At 34.2% G+C, this 24,130-nt stretch overlaps 4 protein-coding genes and 1 pseudogene across 7 annotated transcripts; 2 read left to right on the top strand and 3 right to left on the bottom strand.

The window, feature by feature from the left end:
- Positions 1–6,795: 6,795 nt before the first annotated feature.
- Positions 6,796–7,642, top strand: LOC120210113 (stress-response A/B barrel domain-containing protein At5g22580-like). Its single transcript, XM_039208923.1, has 2 exons — positions 6,796–7,105; positions 7,264–7,642. The coding sequence occupies exons 1-2, from the start codon at positions 6,987–6,989 to the stop codon at positions 7,460–7,462; spliced, it is 318 nt and encodes a 105-aa protein (XP_039064854.1). The 5' UTR covers positions 6,796–6,986; the 3' UTR covers positions 7,463–7,642.
- An 812-nt stretch (positions 7,643–8,454) lies between these two features.
- Positions 8,455–12,042, top strand: LOC120210628 (annotated as a pseudogene).
- On the bottom strand, positions 9,979–23,846 carry LOC120212058 (60S acidic ribosomal protein P2-1-like). Its single transcript, XM_039210494.1, has 4 exons — positions 23,670–23,846; positions 22,895–23,124; positions 22,767–22,797; positions 9,979–9,992 (listed from the first exon to the last, which is right to left on the bottom strand). The coding sequence occupies exons 1-3, from the start codon at positions 23,755–23,757 to the stop codon at positions 22,771–22,773; spliced, it is 345 nt and encodes a 114-aa protein (XP_039066425.1). The 5' UTR covers positions 23,758–23,846; the 3' UTR covers positions 9,979–9,992; positions 22,767–22,770.
- On the bottom strand, positions 12,215–14,458 carry LOC120212028 (putative low molecular weight protein-tyrosine-phosphatase slr0328). Of its 4 annotated transcripts, none has more exons than XM_039210486.1 (5): positions 13,997–14,452; positions 13,519–13,654; positions 13,281–13,348; positions 13,084–13,199; positions 12,215–12,478 (listed from the first exon to the last, which is right to left on the bottom strand). In XM_039210486.1, the coding sequence occupies exons 1-5, from the start codon at positions 14,405–14,407 to the stop codon at positions 12,472–12,474; spliced, it is 738 nt and encodes a 245-aa protein (XP_039066417.1). In that variant the 5' UTR covers positions 14,408–14,452; the 3' UTR covers positions 12,215–12,471. The 4 variants fall into 4 exon arrangements, with proteins under 4 accessions (XP_039066417.1, XP_039066412.1, XP_039066406.1 ...); XM_039210481.1 differs by having other exon boundaries at positions 13,113–13,199; positions 13,997–14,450; XM_039210468.1 differs by lacking the exon at positions 12,215–12,478 and adding an exon at positions 12,716–12,977 and having other exon boundaries at positions 13,113–13,199; positions 13,997–14,458.
- On the bottom strand, positions 14,889–18,541 carry LOC120212017 (serine/threonine-protein kinase D6PKL1-like). The gene is made up of 2 exons (XM_039210457.1): positions 16,514–18,541; positions 14,889–15,925 (listed from the first exon to the last, which is right to left on the bottom strand). The coding sequence occupies exons 1-2, from the start codon at positions 18,238–18,240 to the stop codon at positions 15,067–15,069; spliced, it is 2,586 nt and encodes an 861-aa protein (XP_039066388.1). The 5' UTR covers positions 18,241–18,541; the 3' UTR covers positions 14,889–15,066.
- Positions 23,847–24,130: the final 284 nt, after the last annotated feature.

Here is a 24,130-nt window from a genome sequence, read left to right as displayed (position 1 = left end):
ATGGCTATCGCAATGCGAAATGAAAATCGCAACGACAAAATCGCAACGCGAAATGAAATCGCAACGACAAAATCGCAACGCGAAACACAAATCGCATTGCGATTTTCATTTCGCGTTGCGATTTTGTCGTTGCGATTTCATTTCGCGTTGCGATTTTGTCGTTGCGATTTTCATTTCGCATTGCGATAGCCATTTCCGCGTTGCGATAGTCATTTCGTGTTGCGAAAGTAAACTATTCTTCTTCTGCAAATTGAAACTTGAATGGATTGCATTACTTCAACCAAAAGACAAAAACAAAACCAAAAACAAATACTAACAAAAACAGATTGGCAGCAACCGAATGAATTACGAGTATGAAAAATCTTAAACTTACCTCGTTGCGTAGAGTATGAACCTCATTCTGCAACGATGCTACCATCTCACGTAGAGCGGCTACCTCACCGCGTAATGTAGACACCTCAACACGCCATGCACCATCGTCTTTGCGTAAAGTACCGACCTCCTCACGCAAGGCATTGACCTCATCACGTAACTCCCCTAACTCATCCCGTTGAGGTGGAGGTGGAGAACAGGGAGATAAACGTCGTGGCATCTTTGCCGGTCGCCTATCTTGCGGTATGGTGGAGAAGAGGCTCGATGATGTGACAGAATAGGTGATGGCTGTCGTTGTGGAGGTGTATAGCGGTCGATCAGATGATGGCTCTGGGTGGGGTGATAGCTCTGGGCGAGGTGATGGCTCCCGAAGTGGAGGCTGCTCATCAACCGTTCCATCAAAAAAACGCTTACTAGCTTGCCACCAATCAATGGCAAGCTCAGCTTCCGTGGGTGTCAGCCTCTGTAGAGGAGTGTTGGCCTCCTAACAATATAAAAGCTCAAACAAAGTTAAATGTGTACTAGTAATAACTTGTTTATAAACATATGGTAGTATTTATGTTAACTTACATTATTTATTGTCGTATACCGTAGTAAATCTTCCCATTGCAAGGTTCGTTTCCTCTTCCAGGAAATAGCCCTGGGAATATTATTTGAAGTTTTTATTGCATATGTCTTCATGGCGGGAAAGGCCTCAAATATCCAAATCTACAAACAATATAATAACAAACATTAGTAATTGTTAAATAATTACTTATAATTTTGGAAACATTATATAAAAATTCTTACCTTAAAGGCCCAAATAAAGCCTGTCAAAGTGTATTTGGAACCATCGCCATGCAAACTTTTTCGATCATCCAAGGCAGACGATAACTTATTCCATGTAGCTTTCCATAAATACGAGCCCCACGGAAACAGGTTCCACGCATTTAGGTCTTCTACCAATTTGATTAGATCATTTGGAATAGGTTGTCTGGCCTCTCTGCCTAAAAAGCCGGCATGCAATCCATCCGAGTAAAACCATCTTTATTATTCAAAAATCTTGTCAGGTCTTCTACGTGTAGACTCGGCCTCTCCAGCTCAGGAAAAACCCGGGATAGCCATGATGGGCGGGTAATGTGTCTAGTGTACCGACCTACATCATCGTGTCCGAAGCGTAGACCGGTGATTAAGCAAAACTCCTCCCCGCCCAAAACACGTATACGCCGGTGGAAAATCAAACCATATCTCTTCATCACGACGTTGTATAGTCTCTGGTAGATCTCTAGTCATGGTTTGAAGAAACAGGTGTGTCAACATCGCATCTCCACTGGGATGTTGTACTTTCAGCCATGGCCCGAAGCATGTATCCTCAAACATTTTTCTTTGTGCAGGTGAAAGCTTCGACGCAATTGTTTTGGCCAGGCTGACTTTATTTCTCAAGGTCAATTGAGCCGAATAAAAGTTCTACAAAAACAATAAACATACTAAATTAGATATACCAAAAACTACACTGTGAAGATATACCAAAAACAATAATAAACATAAATAGTAGTAGTTTATTCTTCAAACTTAAATATGCAACACTGTGAAGTAATCGCAACACGAAAATGACTATCGCAACGAGAGAATCGCAAATCGAAACTAAAATCGCGTTGCGATTTGCATTTCGCGTTGCGATTCTTGGTTGATTTAATAAGCAATCTAAGTGAAATGGTTAATCTATTATTGAAATTACCAGTAAACTTATCATCAATTTCAATATGAAAAACCTAAAAATAATGCAAAAATTTCAAAAAGAAAATAATTAAAAAAACTAACCCTCGTTGGTTGATTTGGTTGATTTTCCATTTCTGATTGTGAGGGTGGCTCTGAGAGATTTAGATAGACAGATTTCGCCGGAGATGGGGACGGATTTCGTCGGAGTTGGGTGAGAGAGTGAGAGATGGAGATGGGACTGAGTTGTGATTTTAGGTTTTAGGTTATGAGTTGCGATTACGGGATATACTGTGGACAGTTCAGTGTTCCAATATATTAATATTCATGTTTGGAATTTAAAAATAAAATACTTGGCCAGGATACTAATGGCGCTTTGAAAATCGCATTGCGATTATGTAAATCGCGTTGCGAAAGTCAGTATCGCGTTGCGAAAGTAAGTATCTCGTTGCGATTTTGTATTATCGCATTGCGATAGTAAGTATCGCATTGCGATTTTCCCAATTCGCGTTGCGATTTACTTATTCGCATTGCGAATTGGGAAAATCGCAACGATACTGTAGACCATCGCAACGCGATTTTCAACTATCGCATTGCGAAAATACAACGCGAATTTGCGATAATGGAGATCGCGTTGCGAATTAGCGATCGCATTGCGATTTTGTTGGTCATTTTGACAAATCCGAAAAAAGTTGGTTAAAATCGTATATTATATGAGATTTGTGGTCACTGAGGTTATTTTCTCTAATAATAATACCTCTTGCATTTTCTGACGACTCTTGCTTGTTCAACAATTCAGGAAATGACAGTTTTGCTTTCCGAAGAAGGAAGGTTGTTTTATAATCCTGATGATGAAAAATGATTAAACTGCCACCATTTCATTTTTATCTATTTCCGGACTTTGAAATTAAGATTAACGTGGATCGAAAGGATATTTTGCATTTTAAAGCGTTTTAATAAATAAATAAGATGTGGTTTCCACTTCTACACATTTTTTTTTTCAATTTAGTCGGCAAATTGCCAATCCTTTACCCACCAAAAACTGCTTTAATTCTTCAACTCCTCTCCTCTCACGTCAATTTGTTACATCCCAACGCTAAGCCCAACATATCCTTTCTCAGTGGGAGTTGACATTTTAAGTTTGACACTTGCAGATTTATATTAAAAATATATTTACACACGTACAATGTCTAATTAGGGACGGAACTATAATTTTAACGGCAGAAATTATAGTCTCCATTCTTTTACTTTAATTATTATTTAATTTTTTAATAATTTTAAAATTAATATATACATAACGTATGTGTGGCGTAAATATCCAATTCTAATACATACATATTCCATGTATGTGTGCATTTGATTGGCAGTTTTCTGGGCCTCCAAACAGGTCCAGATGCCGCTAGCCCAAAATTCTTCACAAATCCCCGAGCCTCTAAGCATTTCAATTTCTATCGGCAACGTTATGATCCGATACGTATTTGAATATAATATATCATCTTTGAAAGGAGAAAAAAGTGCAAATACACTCTTAGGTTCAGTCTATCAAATGTTTCATCAATATTAATTTAGTTTGTAATTTTATATATACATTTTAACTTTATATAATTTATATATAATTTTGGTCGTTATTCCTACAGGTTCCATATTCGAGTACAACGTCAGTTTGAATATTCATTGTCAAATAATTGAGAATATTTCAAATAGATATTAACTTGTAATCATTCCAGACTAATCAATATATGTGTATGAGTATATATACATATATATATGCACAAGCACGAATCCCATCGACCTCGGTGGTAAAGAAATTATTGTTACTCATTGAGGTCTCGAGTTCGAGTACTAGCAATGCCGAGGGTACGAGCGTGCAATGTCAAATAGTTGAGAATTATCTTTGAACATATACTACCTTATACTTACTCCAAATCAATAAAAAAAAATATCTATGCACTAACTATGTGAATGTTGAATATAATGCTTAATATTAATAATAGTAATTTATAAAAATTAAATCAAATTAAAATTGTATATGTAAATTTACATAAATTTAAAATCTATATATTAAAATTTAAAATACATCAAGGTTATGTGATTTTGAAAATTTATTCCAATAGGAAATATATTGGGAAGTGAAATTATAAGAAGCACCCATTTTTTTTTTTTTTTTAACAAAATCAATTTGATAGACACTAGTCTCGTAAAAACGGCCTAGAGTTGGGCTAATCCATCCAGCCCATAAATTATGTTGCAATTTTCATACATGTTAACATAAACATATATAGTATTTAGTAATTGCTCTGTAATCAATAGATTCATATAAATATTGAAATAGTTTGAAATAATTATAAGATGTAATATATGTTTATAATTCTTATAGTTATTAAAATGACGCACATCTTATAAATATAACCGTTTGAATTAACGACCTTCAAAGAGAATAATATTTCTCTTAATCGCTGAACTCATTTGATATGTTGAATTCAAAATGACAATTAATTCAAGGAATAATTAGAAAGTAGTTTCTTTGAATCTAGATTAAATTAACTTTCTTATTCATTGATTTGTGTGGGAATTTCGATTGACCTTGAGATTAATTTAGTGTATCTATCAAATTCTCAGAAAAGAAGAAGAAGAAGAAATCAATGGAAACAAACCGTATGAATTTCGTAGAAATTTCTGGAAAGATAATTAAATATTAAATCTGATATATCATATGAGAAAGAATATATATAAATATTATAAATAAAACCTTAAATGAAGTTCGACTAGTGCTAATTAATTTAATAATGTTGACCTGGTTACCTTGATGTTATTACGTCGAATGATTCAAATTGCAGCAGAAATGCAATAAATATAATAGGGAGAAAACATCAAAAATGAAAATTACAAAATTAGGGTACCAGTTATTCTTTATTATATAATTTAATTTTATATTAATAAATTATATTTTAGACATCATCAATAAAATAATATATATATATATATATAATGCCAGATATTCCTTGGTTTAATGATGAATTCCCTGCAATAATAATCCAGTATTTTTTTGGAGAATTATAATCGTGATGTATGTTTTAAATGTGATTGAAATATTATAATTATGGATGTTATAGACCACAATAATAGTGTTTGTTGTGAATAATTATTATAGTTATGGATGTTATAAATGTTACGTGATGTAAAATAATTGTTATAAATGTATTTTACTTTTTATATATTTTAATATTTAAAAAAGGTATAATTATATTTTTATAAATGTATCTTAATATTTTAATATTTTAATATACTTTTATTTGTATTTTATTTAATTTATAAAATAAAACTTTTTTGAAAATAAATATGGATGATATAAACATCAATACGAGGAAGAAGATGATCTCAAATCAAGACATTTCCAAGGACTTTCGCAGAAACTTTGTTCCAATAATTTTTTAAATAAGAGATTGTTAAGATTGAATTTAAAAAGTTATTATTAATTAATATTAAAATAAAAATAATAGTTATCATTATATCATAAATTGAATATTTTAAAGTACATGATTAAAAGAAAGGAGGAAAGAAGAAAGATGTAGACTTAAAAATGATGAAGTTGGAGGGTTACAAAGAGTGAGCATGGGGCACCCATTGTGGTTGATGCTCTTTTGTCGGGAATGAATCCACTATCCCTTTCAAACCTCAGATGGTACAGTGGGGATGACGATGCATTTGAATTCAATCTGAGCTTTGACTGTACCGGCTTTTTGTATTAATAATTCTGGCTCGCTTCTCTGCTACATACGCCTTACATTTATTCCTTGCACGAGGGCGGGCATGTCGTCGGTCAGCCAATCTCTACTTTCCATTTATATTTTGATTTGAGTTAAACTCCTTTTTATTAGTAAATGGTTGTTTATTTTTTTAGGTAGACAGCATGGAAATGTATTTATCAAGTATAGTTTATAGAAAGCCTGAGGCTGACCCACATTTCGCTTATAAACACCAACTTTGCTAGCTGATATGACTCAACTTTGTAAGGGAATGAAAACCCTAAATATTCCTTAAAGATAAAGTATGGGAAATGCCATCCGTGAAGTAAAAAATTTGAACTTTGGAACCACATGGGAAGGACATGGAGAAAATTAATAAACTTTGTGTTCTACAATTCTGGCAGAAAAGGAAAACAAAAAGAGTTCAATCAATTTCACCCCTCAAACTGAAAATGAAGGGTCACTGAAAAGACACTAATTAAGTAATATGTATACATTATATATATATATATATTTAAATATTTAATATATTTTATTATTGTATCCAATATTTATTAATTACTAATAACTTATTAATACTAATTAGATGCATCATATAGTATAACCATGTTGGGCAAAAAAAAAGTAGTAAACTATGTATGTATTCATGGTTATGAAAAGCGAAATAAGAAAAAAAAAAAGAGAAAGGAGGTAGTGTCATGTGATAATAATGGCAGAGAAAAACAGGTGATGTAAGATCTCAAATTTCAAGAAAAGAAAAATGAAATGGAACTATTATGAGTTATGACCAACATTTCATGTGCAAAAGCAAAAGGCAAGGCAAAGCTGACAACGTGCTGTGGACAATTTTCACCGAGCAATACAGCAAAGAAAATGGCTGACCAGTGGGTCTCCCTACGGACCCCACCCATGCAAATCTGTACCTCTCCATATATTGAAATGCAGATCTTGTCTAACAAAGGAGTGATTAAGGAATTTGATCCCTTTACATCGTGGTTGGTAATACAAACGGTGAAAAATTGTGGTCGACTGTGGAAATTGACACCAAAATAAATTCGGGTTTTGTGTATAAATTTGTGTGGTACTTGCTTCAAACGTTTTATAAACCCTCAAAGCTTGAAAAGTTTTCGTACTTTCTCTCTCTCTCTTTCTTCCTTTCTTGAGTGTGTAATAATGGCAGGGTTTAAGCATCTTGTTGTTGTGAAGTTCAAGGAATGTGCAGTGGTGGAAGAGATTTTGAAAGGTATGGAAAAGCTGGTTTCCGAAGTTGATGCCGTGAAGTCCTTTGAATGGTGAGTTTTTTTAAATCATTTTGCATGCTTGTATTTAATGCTCTTTCATTGACTAAATAATTTCTCGTTGTACAAGTGTTTTTATCCTTAAAATTTGATTAGGATGTTTATGTGAAGAGCTGAATCACTGGACACATGAACTGAAACTGTTGTAACAGGGGACAAGACATAGAAAGTGAAGAGATGCTTAGACAAGGATTCACTCATGCCTTCTTGATGACATTCGAAAAGAAAGAAGATTACACTGCATTTACTAGCCATCCCAGCCATATTGAATTCTCTGCAACGTTTGTTGCAGCCATTGACAAGTTGGTGGTGCTTGATTTTCCGTCTGTTGCTGCAAAATCTCCAGCGTGATCCTCTTGCCAAGATATCTTTCAACAATAAAAAAAAGAAGCTATCTAGGAATTTAAGTATTTATTATGCTTAATCTCTCTTTTGTTTGCATCTCTATGTTTTCTGGCTATGTGTTATGGTTTTCTGCCATTTCTGTCAATTCCCCAATAATCTTAATTTCAATTATTGATATGCATATCACATGCCATTTGCTTCGTTTTTTTTCGGGATACCGATATTAGGATTCCGACATACCGATATTTGCCTATCCCAACAAAGATATGCCCCAACTTTTAAATTGTAATATTTTTTAAGGACATGAAATAAACGGTTTCGGTGATTAAGAGATTTATTGTTATTTATTAAGGTCTTGAGTTTGAGTACCGCATATGCGAGAGTATGAGCTTTCATTGTCACAGGGTTAAGAGACTCTACATTTATAAAAAGAAAATTTATTCTGAGTATTTATAAATGTTAATATTAATTAATTTAACCTTTATTCTCAAATATTACGTTCGTATACATGTAATTAACAGAAAAATGTATGATAATCAGGGACAGACATAAGATTTTATGTTGGAACTAACTTATAAAACTTCAGGGAGTGAAACCAGATTATCAATAAAAATGCACAAAAAATTTAAAATATAGAAGAATTTAAAATTTTCAAGGGGATGACTGTCCCCACCCGCCCTCTCATTTCATCCATGATTACTTCATCTTTTATGCTGTAATAATTCTCATAATCACACCAAGAAGTTAGTAAAAATATGTCAATTTTCATCAAGATTGTTACTCCTGATTATTGGCAAAAGGTTACAAGTAAAAATGTATGTAAATATAGAGTAAGTGAGCCGACAATAAGCATGTGGGATGAGGACCATCAGCTTGAACCATTACCATATCAGAGAATTGAGTAGTAGTGAAGTGAAACATGCAGAATCTTGGAAAGGGTACTTAAAGGAAAGCGATTCCACTGGGGGGAAAAAAGAAAGGAAAAATGGCAAGCGGGCATGTATTATTCTGATGAAAACCAGCCTTATATCGTTATAGACAGGACAACATATGGTTATTGCAGTGAGAACACATGATCACCAATTTGCCAAAATCGACAACATTTGATCTCAAAGTCGGTGATTTAAATAACATAATCTATGCAGCTCAAAAGTGAAGGACTGGACAAGGTTTTGCTTTAATTCATTGTTACATGCAAAATTATGAAATAAAAAAGAAAGAGTAAATTATAATGTGCACTTGAAATGAGAATGACATATTAATTATTGCAATGTATTCATTCAAAACTGGGATTTTAATCTGATGAAACTCGCGGTTGAATTCATACTATTCACAACACTTTTCAACCACCAATAAAGTCTTTATATTATCTCAACCCTATTGTTTAGAAAATAAGCAAAGGAAAAATGTTCTATTTAACTATCCAAACATCTAGAAAACTGTCACTTCCCTAGAAAATCTTCGTATTTCTTGAAAATATTTTATCAAACTCATTTTTCACGAAACAAATTCACTCTCTCTCTCTCTCTCTATATATATATATATTTTATATTTAAAGAATAATATATCATATGCAATTACATATTAAACTCTTATATCTTATTTTATCTCTTTTATGTCTAAATTTATCCTATATTTTGTATAATTTATTATTATTTAATTGTGTTATATAAGAAAGGAAATTGAGAAGTAGTAAATCAAGGTCCTTAGCCGGAGCTCGTGCAAAACAGATGAAGCTTCTAATGCAGTTTGGTGTTGGCCTAGAATGGAAGGTCCTTACTTTTGCCACATTACGATTAGCGCATTAACTTTTCTTTTTTTGTACTTGGCCATGAAGGCATTGATATTGATGCTGCTACAAAGAATGGGATAAGAGTTGCTAGAATTCCTGGGGATGCTACTGGAAATGCTGCATTTTGTGCTGAAATGGCTATAACATCACGAGCAACAACTTTTTAATGGAAATTGTTTATCAGTTGAATAAACCATGCTCAAAATATGGTAGTTTAAGCAACTTGTGGAAGGGGACAATAGCCTTTAGAGCTGTTCTCAGATCTATATGGCCATTGACAGCTAGACTAGTCTCCTAGTTAACATTTAAAGCTTCAACAAATTTATTTCATATCCTTCACCACTCTCAGTTCTTTATCATCTCTTTTCTTCGGTATCTTGTTAACATTTATTGGAGCCTACAGTTTAGCTTCAGTGTTCTGCACATTTATTTTGAGAGACTGGTGCAGTCTTTCATAAATTTTCATGTCCTGCTCGTCATAGGATATAATGTGAGAGTATATTCTCTTCCTTACGAATCCAGCGATCCTTGCTATGTGGTTAGACATGTAGTATACCAACGGTTTTGTCTGTAGCACATGATGCAATCAATGTTCATTACAGTTAGCTATAACCAATTGAAGAAGGTGGCTATTCAGTTGGCAAGACTTACTCTACTTCACATCACTTTCTCGAAAGACATAGTTTCTCTAGCCTTTGTTACAGTGGATGGTGATGCATATAATTTATTTATATTTTGCTTTGCCTTCTCATGTTCTAAGGTATTTTGTTTTGATTTTTAGGTCCTTCAGTGAAGGTATGTCTTTGATGGTAGAGAGGAACACTGTTTACAGTAACAAACCCATCACTCGTGCTCTCTTTTGTGGACTACAGTTCCGGTTTCACAAAATTATACCAGAGAATACTTGGAGAAGTATCCTTTTATCTGAGTACTTCGCTCAAATTCTTCTGCTTATCTACTTTTTGGCTGTAGAATTGTACTTGAATAAATATTAAAGCGCCATCATAAACCAAAAACGCACTATTGTACAACACAAGCCAAACATATTTCTTGTTTTTCCTTTTCTAAATGTGTTGAATCTCTTGCATTTCACATTGATCTTCTTGTAGGTTGATGAATTGCCCCTCGAGCAAGTCCTGATCATATTGGAAATTATTATCTGTGTTGTAAAAAACATGCGATTCGATTCAAATGTCATAGCTCGTGCAAAACAGATGAAGCTTATAATGCAGTTTGGTGTAGGCCTAGAAGGTCCTTATTCTTTTACATTTAGAGTAGTCCGTAGCTTAAAGTTTTTGCCACATTACAATTACAATTACTGCATTAACTTTTCGTTATTTGTACTTGGGCATGAAGGCGTTGATATTGACGCTGCTACAAAGAATGGGATAAAAGTTGCCAGAATTCCTGGGGATGCTACTGGAAATGCTGCATCTTGTGCTGAAATGGCTATATATCTCGTGTTGGGATTTTTTCGGAAACAGGTTTATTAATTTTATTAACCAGGACTTGCATTGCTTTAATATGATCTTATGGTTCACTATATTCTTATTTGTCTGATTTGTGGCATACAATTTCCTAGATACCTGCAAGTTGAAGTATTTGAAACATGTATTTGTATGAAACCTTGACATTCATTTTGTTGGTGGTGTTGCAGAATGAGATGCAAATATCTGTAAAGCAGAAAACGCTTGGAGAGCCTATTGGGGACACACTTGGGAAAACAGTCAGTATCTGACTTATCTTTTCAGTTTTCCCTTTGCTTCAACATTACTTTTAGATTCTTGCATGAACATTGGAACCGTGCTTTCTTTTTCAGTTTTCATAGTGTCTGTCACTAATAATCAACTTGATGAGTAAATGCTTGAACTTCATAATTTTGATTATATCAGGCTAACTGAATTGCGAACAAAAAGAAAAAATTTCTTTTCTATTTCCTGGAAATGAAATGTTGGTTTGATGATATTGTAGGCAATGAAATCTTATCATATTTCAAATCATAGTTTCCATATTTTTTTTAGTTTAATTTTCACGTAGTAAACCCGCTTGTCCAGGTCTTCATACTGGGATTTGGAAATATTGGAATTGAATTGACAAAGCGTTTGAAACCATTTGGTGTTAAAGTTATTGCTACAAAAAGGAGATGGTCCTCAAATTCGGAAGTTCTTACTCCAAAAAGTATAGAAGATTTACCAAGTAAATAGTGTTAGCTCAGTTGCAATCACATTTTTCATTCATTATGTCATCAATATTCAGGCTTTCCCAGTCTAAACGGGGTCATTGATGATTTGATTGACAAGAAAGGCATTCATGGAGACATTTATGAGTTTGCAAGCGAAGCCGACATAGTTGTCTGTTGTCTGAGTTTGAATAAAGAACAGCAAGTCTTCTCTTTTCCTTCCAAGAAATAGTAAGGCTACAAATTTCATACAATTGAGATATTTCAATTTTTCAGGTTGGCTTAGCGAATAAGTCCATATCTTCTATGAAAAAAGTTTGTTTCAAATGCACTCCAAAATTGTGGAGTCAACTATCATGGCTTCTCTCTCTGTTCTATAAACTTTCAGTGATGAATCTTCTAATAAAATGGTTGCACTTATAGTTTGGCTTAAGTAGTTGGATGTTCATGTTAATAATAGTGTGATTTCAGGGAACCCTTTTGGTGAATGTTGCTCGAGGAGGTCTACTAGACTACAAGGCTGTTGAGCATCATCTGGAGCCTGGACAGTTGGGCTGCTTAGGAATGGATGTTGCATGGAGAGAACCATTTGAAATATATCAATTATCAAATTAAAGCATTTCATGGAATTTGGGGTATCCCCAATTTTCAAAATAAGTTGGGAGATTTATTTGGCATTTGATCTTAGTAAAATTATCTTTTAACATCACAAGATTTCTACTTTCAAACTGATTCGTCACCTGGAAGAGGGAATACAACTGATACGTAGAGTTGGATACTTTCTGGTGTAATATATCAACAGAAATTATTTCATCGATTATCAGAGTAATTTCAAGAGCTAACTTAACAAAGGACACGTTGCTTTTACACACACACAAAAGGAAACAGTTAAATACATGCAAACACCAATGGAAGTTCCGCTTAGAACACATGATAACTAAGGCCTATAAATGAGGTTTCAAGCAGAAACTTAGGAACTATGAGTGTTGCCGTCTTCAGCCAAGATGTTGTCCAGCAATGATTCGCAAGCATCTTCAAGTAAGTCTAAAACCTGTTATAGCAATTGACAACAAAACACATAATAAGCTTTGCCAGTTCCATGTAGAATGTAAATATTGCATAAATTGCAGAATGATATAGAAACATGGGAAGCACAGTAAGATAACATTACACGACATTTCCCAGGCACTTGTTCTCAAGCCTGAGCAACAAGGAACCAAAGTGGAAGACGATCAAGTGGGTGAAAAGGAGGATATAAAGGTTTTCTCTTCTAACATCCAAAATTATTTTTTCTTACTCTGGAATTCAACCCATTAGCAGAGGTGAGTTAGCAAAAGAAACCTAAGACTGAAATCTAAAACAAAAATAATAACAATAACAAAGAAGTGGGAAAAGATTTCTCCAAGCAGAACTTTCAATTTCTTCCCTACATCGTTTATTCTTCTTCCCTTTCTTCTTTTCAGATCCCCCCCCCCCCTTTTCCAATACTTCACCATATCTAAATGCTTCTTCCTTCTCTCAATGTCGTTTTCCCACAAAGCACTAATGACCTAAATAGCTCACTGTTTTGCAAAGTCCATGAAACATTCCCCAGGCTCCAAAGTATGCAAAAGAAAACATCATGAAATGATTCCCATGCCAATGTTAATAATCTACCTTGAAATATGAAAATCACTATACATTACCTTCTCGAAACCTTGTGGTCCACCATAGTATGGATCTGGGACTTCAGTCTCATTGTGTTTCTTACAATACGAGCACATCAGTCTAACCTGCATAACCAGTACAAATATCTGAATGGAAAAGCCACCCCATAATTCACTGATAATCTCCACTCTTAATATTCCACTAACCTTTTTATATGCATCAGCGGGAAGTTTGTCTCTGGATTTCCACTTATTGAAAGCCTTTAATATATCCTCTGCATGAAATAAAAGTAACTATCAATACACAGATAACTAACACTATTTGTAACATAAGTGAAAATGAGAAATCAAAAATGAAAATAAACCAAAAAATTCAATTTAAAATTCAAACTCATAGAATGAGAGTTAACAAGGCTAAATTAAACAGCCAACCAAAGAACGGTACCTCTATTTTGCTTGTCCATAGCAAGAATAAGGTCAAAATCACTAAAATCAGATGCCCGGATTGGCCTTGAAATAGATGTTATCTCAATGCCACGCCTTTTTGAGGCTGCCCTCATTCTTGGGTCTGCCATGTTTCCCTTCACAATACAAAACAATTAATTAATTTTCTTTTCTTTTTTAGAAAAAAAATTATATATAATTTTCTCTTCACCACAAGCCAACGGTTGCTTCGAATAAAAAGATTAAAAGGTTAAAGAAAAAGGTTTATGATCTTATTAGTTACATTGCTTGGAATCCTAGGAGATATACATTTTTATCCTTTAAATTATTTGGTGCCACAGAAAGCTCCGATCTTAACTCATAATCGTTCTATTACCAAAATCATAAGCAAAAAAAAAACAGATAATTTACCACACAAGTGTAAAATCTCAGTCTAAAAATACCCTTTTTAGCACTTCTGAAGTGAGATATGTATATACCTCATGGTAATTAATAGTGCCAGCAGAGTCAATGTTAAACTTGGAGTCGAGGCCTTTCTTTTTCACAATATCTCTAAAGACACCTTCAGCAGCTGGACTCCGGCATATGTTGCCTAAGCAAACAAAGAGAACAGAGAAAGGCTTCGTCTCTGTGGCTGCCCCTGTTGATGGTGCTGTTGATGCCATCGATGCTTTCAACAGCGGCCTAAAAGCAGGAGAATTGGTGGGTTTTTGGAGGGGATATGGAGGCGATTTCGGGTTTTGGACAGATGGGTATTTGGTTGAATGAAAGAGAGGAATAAAAGACGAGGTCTTGGAAGAAAGGAAATGGGAGTGGTGGCAAAATGGTGAATATGGAGGAGTTGCTGTTAATGGCAATCTAGTTGTGGTATTGTTCAGATATGGCCTCATAACGCCTGCAAATGTGGAGATGTGATAAAACCGGATTGGATGTACAAAAAAAGTGAATTGGGTGTTGGGACAGTGTTAAAAGTGGATTAAAGATTTAAGATGGATAAAAACATTAAGAAGCATGAGGCTTGTAATGGATTTGGACTTTCAGAAATGGGTTGGGTTAGTGGCTTAATGCCCTTCAATCTTCATGGTACTATATGTATGTGCGTGTGTATATATATATATGTTCTCATTCTCAAAGCAAAACAAAGAATTAGCTTTCATATTAGATTTTTGTTAAACTCATCTTTCAGATGCACCAGAAAATTGGATCCCCTTCATCGCACAAGGGAAAAACATTTGCTTTAGAGTACCGTGTAACATGGTTGACGATGAAGCGTTTTGGTTTCTGCGAATATTCAAATTACAGAAGCATAGAACAAAATCAGCGCTACCACAGGTGATAAATTGCAAACTTGGATGATTACTGTACTTTTTGAAGACTCAACTAGCTCTAGTGTATATTTATATCATAGTAATAACTTGTCACCATTTTTCTGAATTTCATTTACAGTGTGTGTATATATATATATTAAGATACACCAGGAAAAGAAAACTCGCAGTTAAAAAGAGAAGCCAGAAAAGAGCTTCCTTTTCTCACATCAGATAAGCCCTAGCTAAAACAAATCAAACTCCATATGGTCTTCAGTGCCCTGCAATTCATCACCTTTGGAGCTGTCTTTTTTCCGCAAAGCTGGGGATGACACACAGATGCCGGTTTCACAGACCCTTGGCATCTCAGGTGGTATCGTGCAACGTATCAGAGCCCAATTTATGCCTTCAAAGAAAGGGTGCTGTTTGATCTCTGCAGCTCCTTTCACTGATCCTAACCGGTTCTCAGGTTCCTTAACTAAAAGCCCTCGTATCAGATCTCTTGCATGAAAACTAACTATAGGGCTGCTAGGAAACCTAAGGCTATGGGACACCACATTGGATAGTGTTTCATCGTTTCCCGAACCCTTGAAGGGTGTTTTGCCATACAAAAGCTCAAACAGAAAGATACCGAATGTCCACCAATCAACAGCATTTCCATGACCTTCACCTTTGATGATTTCTGGAGCAAGATATTCATGTGTTCCAACAAATGAGTTTGACCTGGCACTGGTTGGCTCCACTACAAGCTGTGGCATGGGGTTAATCTGAGTAGATAGATCAGATTTTATCCTCCTTGATTTGGAAGAAAGAGATAGAAGCCTAGGAGTGAAGCATGGTACTTGAAAGGATGGATTGAGGCAGAAAGGCTCGATACAGCTAGACACGGAGCATGGACTTGACATCTTCTCTGCATGCCCAGCAACGGATGAAGTGGATTTAAGAACCACTGGACTAGCATCACATCTGAGTGACAAGTCGAAATCCGTGAGCATAATGTGACCATCTTCTCTAACCAATATATTTTCTGGTTTTAGATCTCGATATACAACACCAAACATGTGTAGGTACTCCAATGCAAGGAGGACTTCGGCACCATAAAACCTGCGTAAATGAAAAGAAATTGTAGGAAGAAAAACATCAGAAAACCAGGGCACCAAGAAACAGTGGATGAACCATATAATGTTGATTCAAATCTAATTCTAACAATCTTAATTATGATTGAAACCTCGTATATCTGGTGTTACGAATTTGACTTTAAGCTCCATCACTTGCATGCTCTTGAGAGGATTACCAAAACCAAGTGCACGGCAAAGGATTCTTTATTTAAGAATTCAAAATCAGATTTTCTCTGTATAAGTTTCAAATTAAAATCTGTGGAAAAATTTCAATCCTGTTCTGAGGTGCATGAGTTTTCATGATGAAAACTGCCTTTTTTTTTCTTTACCTCTCCTTTTTGCTTTAAGTTGAAATTACCAACGACTAAATGACACAAAGAATGAGAAACAAAATGCTTAGATCTTTCACACAAAAAACGGGACATCATTTTCTCTTCCCTATTTTCTTGTATGACCTACTAGTTGTGCATAATCAGAAACAGATAAAATTAAGAACAATGTAAATGAACACTAAAGATTCCTGTCAGCACAAACTAGAAGCATATTTTAACATCATTAAAGAGATAGATGTTACCTTACTGATTGTTCAGAGAAACTCCTTCCAAGTTGCTTCTGTCTTAACACATGCAAATCACCACCTGGACAATACTCCATAACCAAGCAAGAAAGTTGTTCTGTTGCAAAATAGGCATATAGTGTGGGGAGAAAAGGATGATCCAGCATTTGCATTATCTCCTTTTCTGTTTGTGCCCTAGGAATCTTCTTTTGGCTCAACAAAAATTCATTGTTCATCACTTTCAAAGCAAATAAGCAGTTTGTATTGGTTAGCTCAGCAAGATAAATAGTCCCAATGTCCCCGCAACCCAGCTTCTTGAGAAGCTTGAAGTGTTTCAAACTCAAGCTTCCATGCTGCTTCCAGACGGAGCAAATAGCTTCCCACCTCAAATTTTTTGACATGTGAGGTCTGCTACCAATCCGACTGGAATCATTGATGTTGCTTTCTTCACTAGTGATTGTGCTACTACTATTCTCCCCAATGCTACTTTTCGAGCTTTGGGAAAACTCTACCTTTTCCCTTGATCTTGATGTGTCATCAGAATTGATCAACAATGGTTTGGATTTGTTGCTACAGTTTGAACTCGAAATCGGTTTGAAACTTATACTCACCGTGCTTGAGTTAACTTCAATGCTGCAACTTGAACTGCTGGAAACTTGAGAAACTTTCATATTTTCCTTTCTTCCATAGCCTGGAGGCTTCTCAATTTGGCTATCTGAATAACTAGTACTAGGACTGAGATCGTTTCTGTAACAAACATTACAGGAATTCAAAGTGCTGATAGTAGTAGTTGATTCTTCTTTTGCTTTCTTCCTCATAAAGCTTTTGTGCCTCAAGACTGGCTTGATTAGATGCCGATTTTCGCAAACAGACTTCACCCTCCCAGCGGCACTAGAAACAGGAGGAGGAGATTCAGCGAGCAACTTTCCCTTTGGCTCCTTATCTGGCAAAGGAGTTTCAACACAAATTGGGATAGAATAACAACCAATCTTCATGGCTTCCTTGGAAGCATGATTAACAGTGGAAGAATCTATATAATTTAGCCTTTTAAGTTCAGCTTCTGAAACTTCATTTTTAGACTCCATGGTCAAATGAACAATCCGATCTGCATCCGGAAATCTACTGGTTGCCTTTTCTGTTGCTGCATTATCGGAAGGGCTCGAATCTTGGTTTAAAACCTCCTTGTTTGACACTTGCAAAGATTCGGGCATCTGTTCCAAAGAATTGGATGTGATCTTTACAGGAACAAGTGAGATTTCCACTAAATTCCCTTTACCTTCATTTAGGGGAACTCCAGATCCATTTTCTTCAACTACTACAGCCCTGTACAACCTTCTTATAGTTCCTGCTTCTGAGACCCCTGATGAACCTGCTGGTTTTGTTAACCGCTTCTTCATAGCAGCCATCTCTGATGCCTGGGAGATAGACAATCCTCTAAGTGCCTGCTTCAAACTCATGGGTTCAGAAATTCCAATTCCCGAAGCATGACAAGGACCAACTCTAACTGGTCTTTTCATTGCACGCTTCCATAAAGTATCTCTACCAATTTCCCTTGAGAAACCAGAAACCCTAGACGATGTCCTAACGTTGACAGCTTCAAACAGATGATTAATGTCATCCTCAATGGAATACTTATTTCCTGATTTTGGCATATAATAGCTCTTACCAGGCTCTCCCATTTTCAATTCAGCAAATATTTCATCAGTCGATTCAACAATTTCAGAAGTACTAGGCCCTACATCCATCTTTTCTAAAATTCAACTCAAAGACTATACAACAAGAAAACAGCGGAACTACCGAACTAATAACTATATAATCTGCAAACTTACTCTACCTATTTCTGAGAAGAATCTGGATCTCAAAGAATGAGTAGAACTGAGAAATAAAACAACCTCACTTATCCCTGAAGAGAACCTTGGATCATAATGGTTCTCGGGTTTATATTGCCAATCAAAACCGCACTTTTTAGTTTCAAAACACAGAATTCAAATTCCAGAATGTATCACAAAGTTTGAGAGAAATAGAAGCCATGGATAAAATAAAATAACCTATCATTGAAGTAGACCTGCACAATTCAATGAAAGGGTTTGAGTAATTAATCAACAAGCAACTAAAAGTTCATAAAATAAATTGCCATAAGTACTACAGGGTTCCCCCCCCCCCCCACTTTCTTCATTTTCGAAATTAAGGAAGCTTAAGGCTACCGAAATCCTGAAGCACAATAAAGCTGTTAGCTATACAACAACCGACTTAAAGACTAAACACTATATTAGAGTTTTGTTGAAAGCCCTGTTTATTACAAGCTCTGAGCATTGAGTTTCAACTGAAATCCCAAGCCCATATCAGGGCTTTTGGATTAAAGAAAACAACCAACCACCATGTGCAAACAACAAATTTTCACACCAAAAAGGAGCATAAAAGGTTAAGCTTTAAAATCCAAAAAACATAGCATTAAAGAATCAAATAACTTTACCTCTAAAAAACTGGCGGGAGCAGTAAAAAAAGATATAAAACTCTTGCAAGTACATAGATATTTTTAATGGAAGAAGAATTTGAACAAAAAAGTAAAGTTTGGCAAGAGTTAAAACTCGAAAAACCCAAAATAAATAAAGAGAAAATTATCAAAGGGGTAACTATGAAACTGAGAAATACGTGAAACCCAAAGAAGGGTTACCTTTGTAGATGCCAGGCAAGAAAAAGAATGAAAGGCCGAAAATTTGGGCACCTAGAGAAAGAGAAAGAGGATAATTAGGGTTGGGACAAGAGGAGGGAAAAAGAGAGGAAAAGAAAATTGTGAATTGAACGAATGAAGATATAGAGAAAGGGGGAAATAGGAAGGCGAAGGTAAGAAATGCAACTCACGAAAAGTTTCACCTTGTTCACTCAACTACGACGACTGCTTCCCTACAATTTTTTATTTGAACTCTGTAATGGCTGAAAATTAAATCTGTTGTGATAAATGAAAAACAAAATAAAAATATACTTTAACTTACTCTCTACATTGTTCTTTCTATTTATATTTTTAAAATTAAAGAAAAATAAATGTTGAAAATAAAATTAAAGATTTGAGGACGATGGATAATTAAAGAGTTGAAACTTACTCTAATAAAATTATTAACTATTGTTGGCGATTTTATTTTACTTTTTGTTTGTATTTTTAAGATCAAATTGAAAAATCAAAAATATAAAAATAAAAATAAAATTTTATAAAAAAAATGATTATATAATAAAATAAAGCTGTAAATTCAAATAAAAAGTGAAAATTTAGCTACCTTAAAGTTAATTTTTAAAGAAATATATTTAATTATATTATTTTATATTTTATAATTTAATTTTAAAATGTAAAAAAAAAAATCTTCTTCATCTGTCAATAATACAAATCAGTGTAGAATCCATTCTATTTTCTTGCATATTCTGTCACGATTCTCATTTTTCTAATTTTATTTTCAACACCAATATTTCCCACTTACAAAACAAAAGTAATGAATAGTTATGGGGCAGGAATAGAAAATAGTGACTGAAATTACAACAAACTAATTATATAAGAAGAAAACAAAAAACAAAAAACAAAAGAACATTTGTTCATGGAATCCGAAATGTAGCAGTGTATATGTTATATTCACTTGGAGATGTAATATGATTGTCCACAAATAGACAAGAGCGACATAAATATGCAAAATCAATCCATCTCCATTTCTTTTCACAATGGATATCAAAGCTTCTGTACATATTCTCCACTTTTTTTGTTTCCCCGTGAAGTGTTGGTATATAACGTTGGGAATATAAATGAAGGTACATCTCGTTTTATTTAAATGTTTAAGTATTTTTTTAAATAATTATTTTTACTATGATACGATAAAGACTTTTCTACACTTTTACCATTCAAAAACATTCCTTATTAAAAAGAACATCTTCATTAGATTCTATTTAGTGCCGCGGCTTAAAAAAGCCAACTAGTCTTCACATTTTACGGTCAAATTCGTAATTACCCGCGACGCTTTTCCAAGTGTAATTTTTTCTCCCCTTTCAAGGTTAATGAATAAAAGTTGATTAGAAAAGTTAAAGGCAGTGGGGAAATGGCAAGAATCGACGCTCCACCAAAAGCATTTGAGTTGAGAGGCAAATTATACTTTGCAATGATTAATTGGTTGGATCGGTCAAAGTTGAATTATAACAGTTAAAAAAATTATCTACCAAAATATTATTAGCATGGAAAACTCACACTAAAAATAAATAAAGTATATATTGAAACATTGAATCAACATTTCCGGTTTTTATTAATTCTCGTTGTGCTGTATAATCCAAATTAAGGCAAATGATACTTTCTTTGGAAGGTTGGCTTAGAATTTTGGTATTATTGTTTCCCCAACCTTTTTCAAACTGATTCATAAATAAATGGACTTACCAAATTTTATACGTAAAAATGAAGAAAACAAAATTAAATATGATGTTTTATAGTGGTTAATTGATTATCTATTAAAAAAATTACAATATTAGCATTAAATGTTTTTTTAACAAAACCTTCTAAATTATTTTTACAACTTTGATCACGTTATTTTTTGAAAAAATTAATGGCGATGAGATAAACTGGTTGAAAGAATGATAGAATAAGGGTACTGAAAAGAAAATAGTATAGACGCTAGACTGACAGTTTAGGTGCACTATAGGGAAAGCATATAGAGTTAATTGCACCACGTGTCCCTAAACCATAACCTTCATCTTAATTTGATCTTTAAACTTTTAAATATTATAATTTCATCCTCAAACTATGACTCTCATTCTAAATTAATCCTTAAACTTTGAACATTCTAATTTCATCCATAAATTATGACCCTTTTTCTAAATTAGTCTCCAAAATTTTTAAATATTCCAATTTCATCCCCTAATTCATCCAATATATAGTCAATTTCAACCATAATTTGACGTACACTTTATTTTTTCAATCATATAATAATATAACTTGGCCTAACAATTCTATTAACTATAGATGTGATTAGTATAGATGTATAATTTGGGATAAAATTGAAATGTTCAAAAAGTTTGGAAACCAATTTAGAATGAAGGTCATAGTTTGGGGATAAAATTGAAATGTTCAAAAGTTTATAGACTAATTTAAAATGATAATCATAGTTTAGGGACCAAATTCAAACAAGACTCATACTTTGAGGACATGCGATGCAATTAACTCAAGCATATATTATGCCTAATTTTCAAGTATATTAAATTTTCTAGTACTCCAAAATTTAGATGCAAGTTTCTTTTCATTTAGGTATGTATATTAAATCTGGTCTATTCTAATATTTGGGTTCAATTGTTTTTAAAGTTAATTTATTTTTAAAATTAAAAAATTAAGTCTTGGTTCCTAATTTTTGGGTCAAATTACTTCTTTAAATCTCTTATTAAGCCATGATCTACCATTTTCACTTTAAATACTTCATACATTTGTTTAATTTTAAAATTAAATAAATTAAATCAGAACTATTTCTAAATTTTTAAAGGATGTCTAAAATTTGTATCATAATTCCGTGCATCAGGCATAAGACAGAGAACAAAATCACCATGAGCTGGTGTAACCATATTAGCTATAACATACATGAAACGCGTTTGGCTGGCTTCTCGGATATCAGAAATAACTTCAAGCCTCACCATCAAATGATCATTGGATTTATTGATTAGCCACTAAAGCACTGACAAGTTGTCACGTTCCACAAAACTTTGCTTATTATCAGTAGCTTCGATCGTTTTCAAACCCTCTAAAACCGACCATAAGTTGTTGAACATGAACCAAGATATTTATAGAAGCTAAGCAACCAATGATCATCATTAGATTTCAATTATTTATGGGGCTTGACAGTGTATTTATAATGAATTGCAGTCGTAAAAGTACAATAGAAATCAGTGTTTTTAGTTTTTTCCCCCTTCATATCATATATTTATTTTTTGGGGGGTTAAAAGAGGTCCAAGTTCTTAGAGAAATCAACAGCAATCATCTCTGGAAATGCAAACTATATACGTTGACAGCATAACCCCATCTATCAATTTATGTACGTCCTTATACCAATCCATAAACCACAAACCATAACTTGCTTTAATAAAAAAATTCAAAACTGAATTGAATTGATAGTTTTCTTCAACTACATATTCCAAAGAAAACTCAAACTTAAATGAAGATGAAAGAACAATGTCCAACCAGAGACTAACAAACATACTAAGCCATATGCCACTTAAAATAAAACTAACTTGCAAAGAGAGGCCTTAATAACTGAACTACTGGCTTAATCGAAGAGGCTGAAACCCATATCCTGTATCAAGATTCAAAGAGTAACTTAAGTTAGTAAAGAACACATGAATAAAGAAGTCAAATATGAGTAGCAAATTTGTGAGTAAAACGATCATTACATCATCAGACTCTTCCTTCTCTTCGACCTTCTCTTCTTTCTTGGCCTCGGCAGCTGGTGCAGCACCACCGCCAACACCACTAGATGTAGGAGCAGCAACAGCGGCAGCACCACCACCTGAAGGAACTGAAGCCAACTTCTCCCTTCCAGATGCAATTAGCTCGGTGATATCTTTGCCTTTGACTTGGGACAACAGCAACTCTATCCTATCATCATCAGCCTCAGCTCCAACTACAACATACATAATAAAAGAAAAAGAAGTGATTCTTGCCTGAATGCTTGTTTGCATTTCAAAATTTGGATTCTCAAATTAAAAAAAGGAATAAAATTTGCATAATACAACGCATGCATTCATGGCTTGAAATTCGAAATTCAATTTTTTATACAGTCGAAGCATATAAGCATATTGAATCTTACCAAATTTATATGGATTTTATTCTTAAAATTTATAGCAAATGAAATCAAATATCATGTTTCAAAATAAATCTACTAGAATTTAGTTCCAGTTCCTTAAATTTCATTACAGTTTCAATACTTCCGTAGTACCATTGTGCTAATATTTACAATTTGCAATTACTATAACTAGAATACAATGAAAAATAAAATTTCGATATGTAGATTTGACAAAATTCAATTAAAATCCAATGAACGCATTAGAATAACAAATTAACAAATCATAGCTGAATTAAGCATAGATCACGAAGTGACTATCGTTACATCAAAGATAAGAGTTAAAAATATAGAAAATCAAGAAAACAAGAGAGTGAGAAAAAGACCAGATCCGAGAATATCCTTCAGATCCGCGGCAGAAGGGCAAAGGTTCCCTCCCAAGACGGCAAGCAAGTAGGCAGCGATCACCTTCATTTTCCACTCGACCAAGAAAACCTTAGAGCCAGAAGGGGAAAGGAGCCGTGGGGAAAGAACGCTAGGGTTTCCAAAGAAAAAAAACGAAGATACATTATAAATGCCGGTGTTGCTAGTTTTTTTTTTTTTTTTGCTTTTGTCGATGACCATATAATTTCAATCGTGGCCGCTCATTTTAAAATAGTATTTTCTTTTCCTATCAACGAAAATGGCCAATATCAAAGGGAAAAGAGGCCCTAAATAGAGAAATGGTTCGAAGCCCATAAATCAAGGACATTTGGGTAATTTTGTTTCATACAAGAAAAGCGCGGGAAACCGCTTTACCCTCCCTCCTCCCCCCCCCCCCCTTGAACTTTGACTGCCTGAGAATATG

This window comes from Hibiscus syriacus, unplaced genomic scaffold (assembly GCF_006381635.1).
Source record: "Hibiscus syriacus cultivar Baekdansim isolate YM2019G1 unplaced genomic scaffold, ASM638163v2 tig00000715_pilon, whole genome shotgun sequence".
Lineage (NCBI taxonomy): Eukaryota > Viridiplantae > Streptophyta > Magnoliopsida > Malvales > Malvaceae > Hibiscus > Hibiscus syriacus.
This window is presented reverse-complemented; position numbering and strand designations above follow the sequence as displayed.

Coding starts and splice junctions, on each gene's coding strand:
- LOC120212028 (XM_039210468.1), bottom strand. CDS start 14,407: ATGAGGCCATATCTGAACAATACCACAACTAGATTGCCATTAACAGCA. Junction 13,655..13,996: donor GCACTATTAATTACCATGAG/GTATATACATAT, acceptor TGTATTGTGAAG/GGAAACATGGCAGACCCAAG. Junction 13,200..13,280: donor CCGCTGATGCATATAAAAAG/GTTAGTGGAATA, acceptor CTGGTTATGCAG/GTTAGACTGATGTGCTCGTA.
- LOC120210113 (XM_039208923.1), top strand. CDS start 6,987: ATGGCAGGGTTTAAGCATCTTGTTGTTGTGAAGTTCAAGGAATGTGCA. Junction 7,106..7,263: donor GCCGTGAAGTCCTTTGAATG/GTGAGTTTTTTT, acceptor CTGTTGTAACAG/GGGACAAGACATAGAAAGTG.
- LOC120212058 (XM_039210494.1), bottom strand. CDS start 23,757: ATGAAGGTGATCGCTGCCTACTTGCTTGCCGTCTTGGGAGGGAACCTT. Junction 23,125..23,669: donor GAAGGATATTCTCGGATCTG/GTCTTTTTCTCA, acceptor TGTATGTTGTAG/TTGGAGCTGAGGCTGATGAT. Junction 22,798..22,894: donor AGAAGGAAGAGTCTGATGAT/GTAATGATCGTT, acceptor ATCTTGATACAG/GATATGGGTTTCAGCCTCTT.
- LOC120212017 (XM_039210457.1), bottom strand. CDS start 18,240: ATGGATGTAGGGCCTAGTACTTCTGAAATTGTTGAATCGACTGATGAA. Junction 15,926..16,513: donor TTCTCTGAACAATCAGTAAG/GTAACATCTATC, acceptor TCATTTACGCAG/GTTTTATGGTGCCGAAGTCC.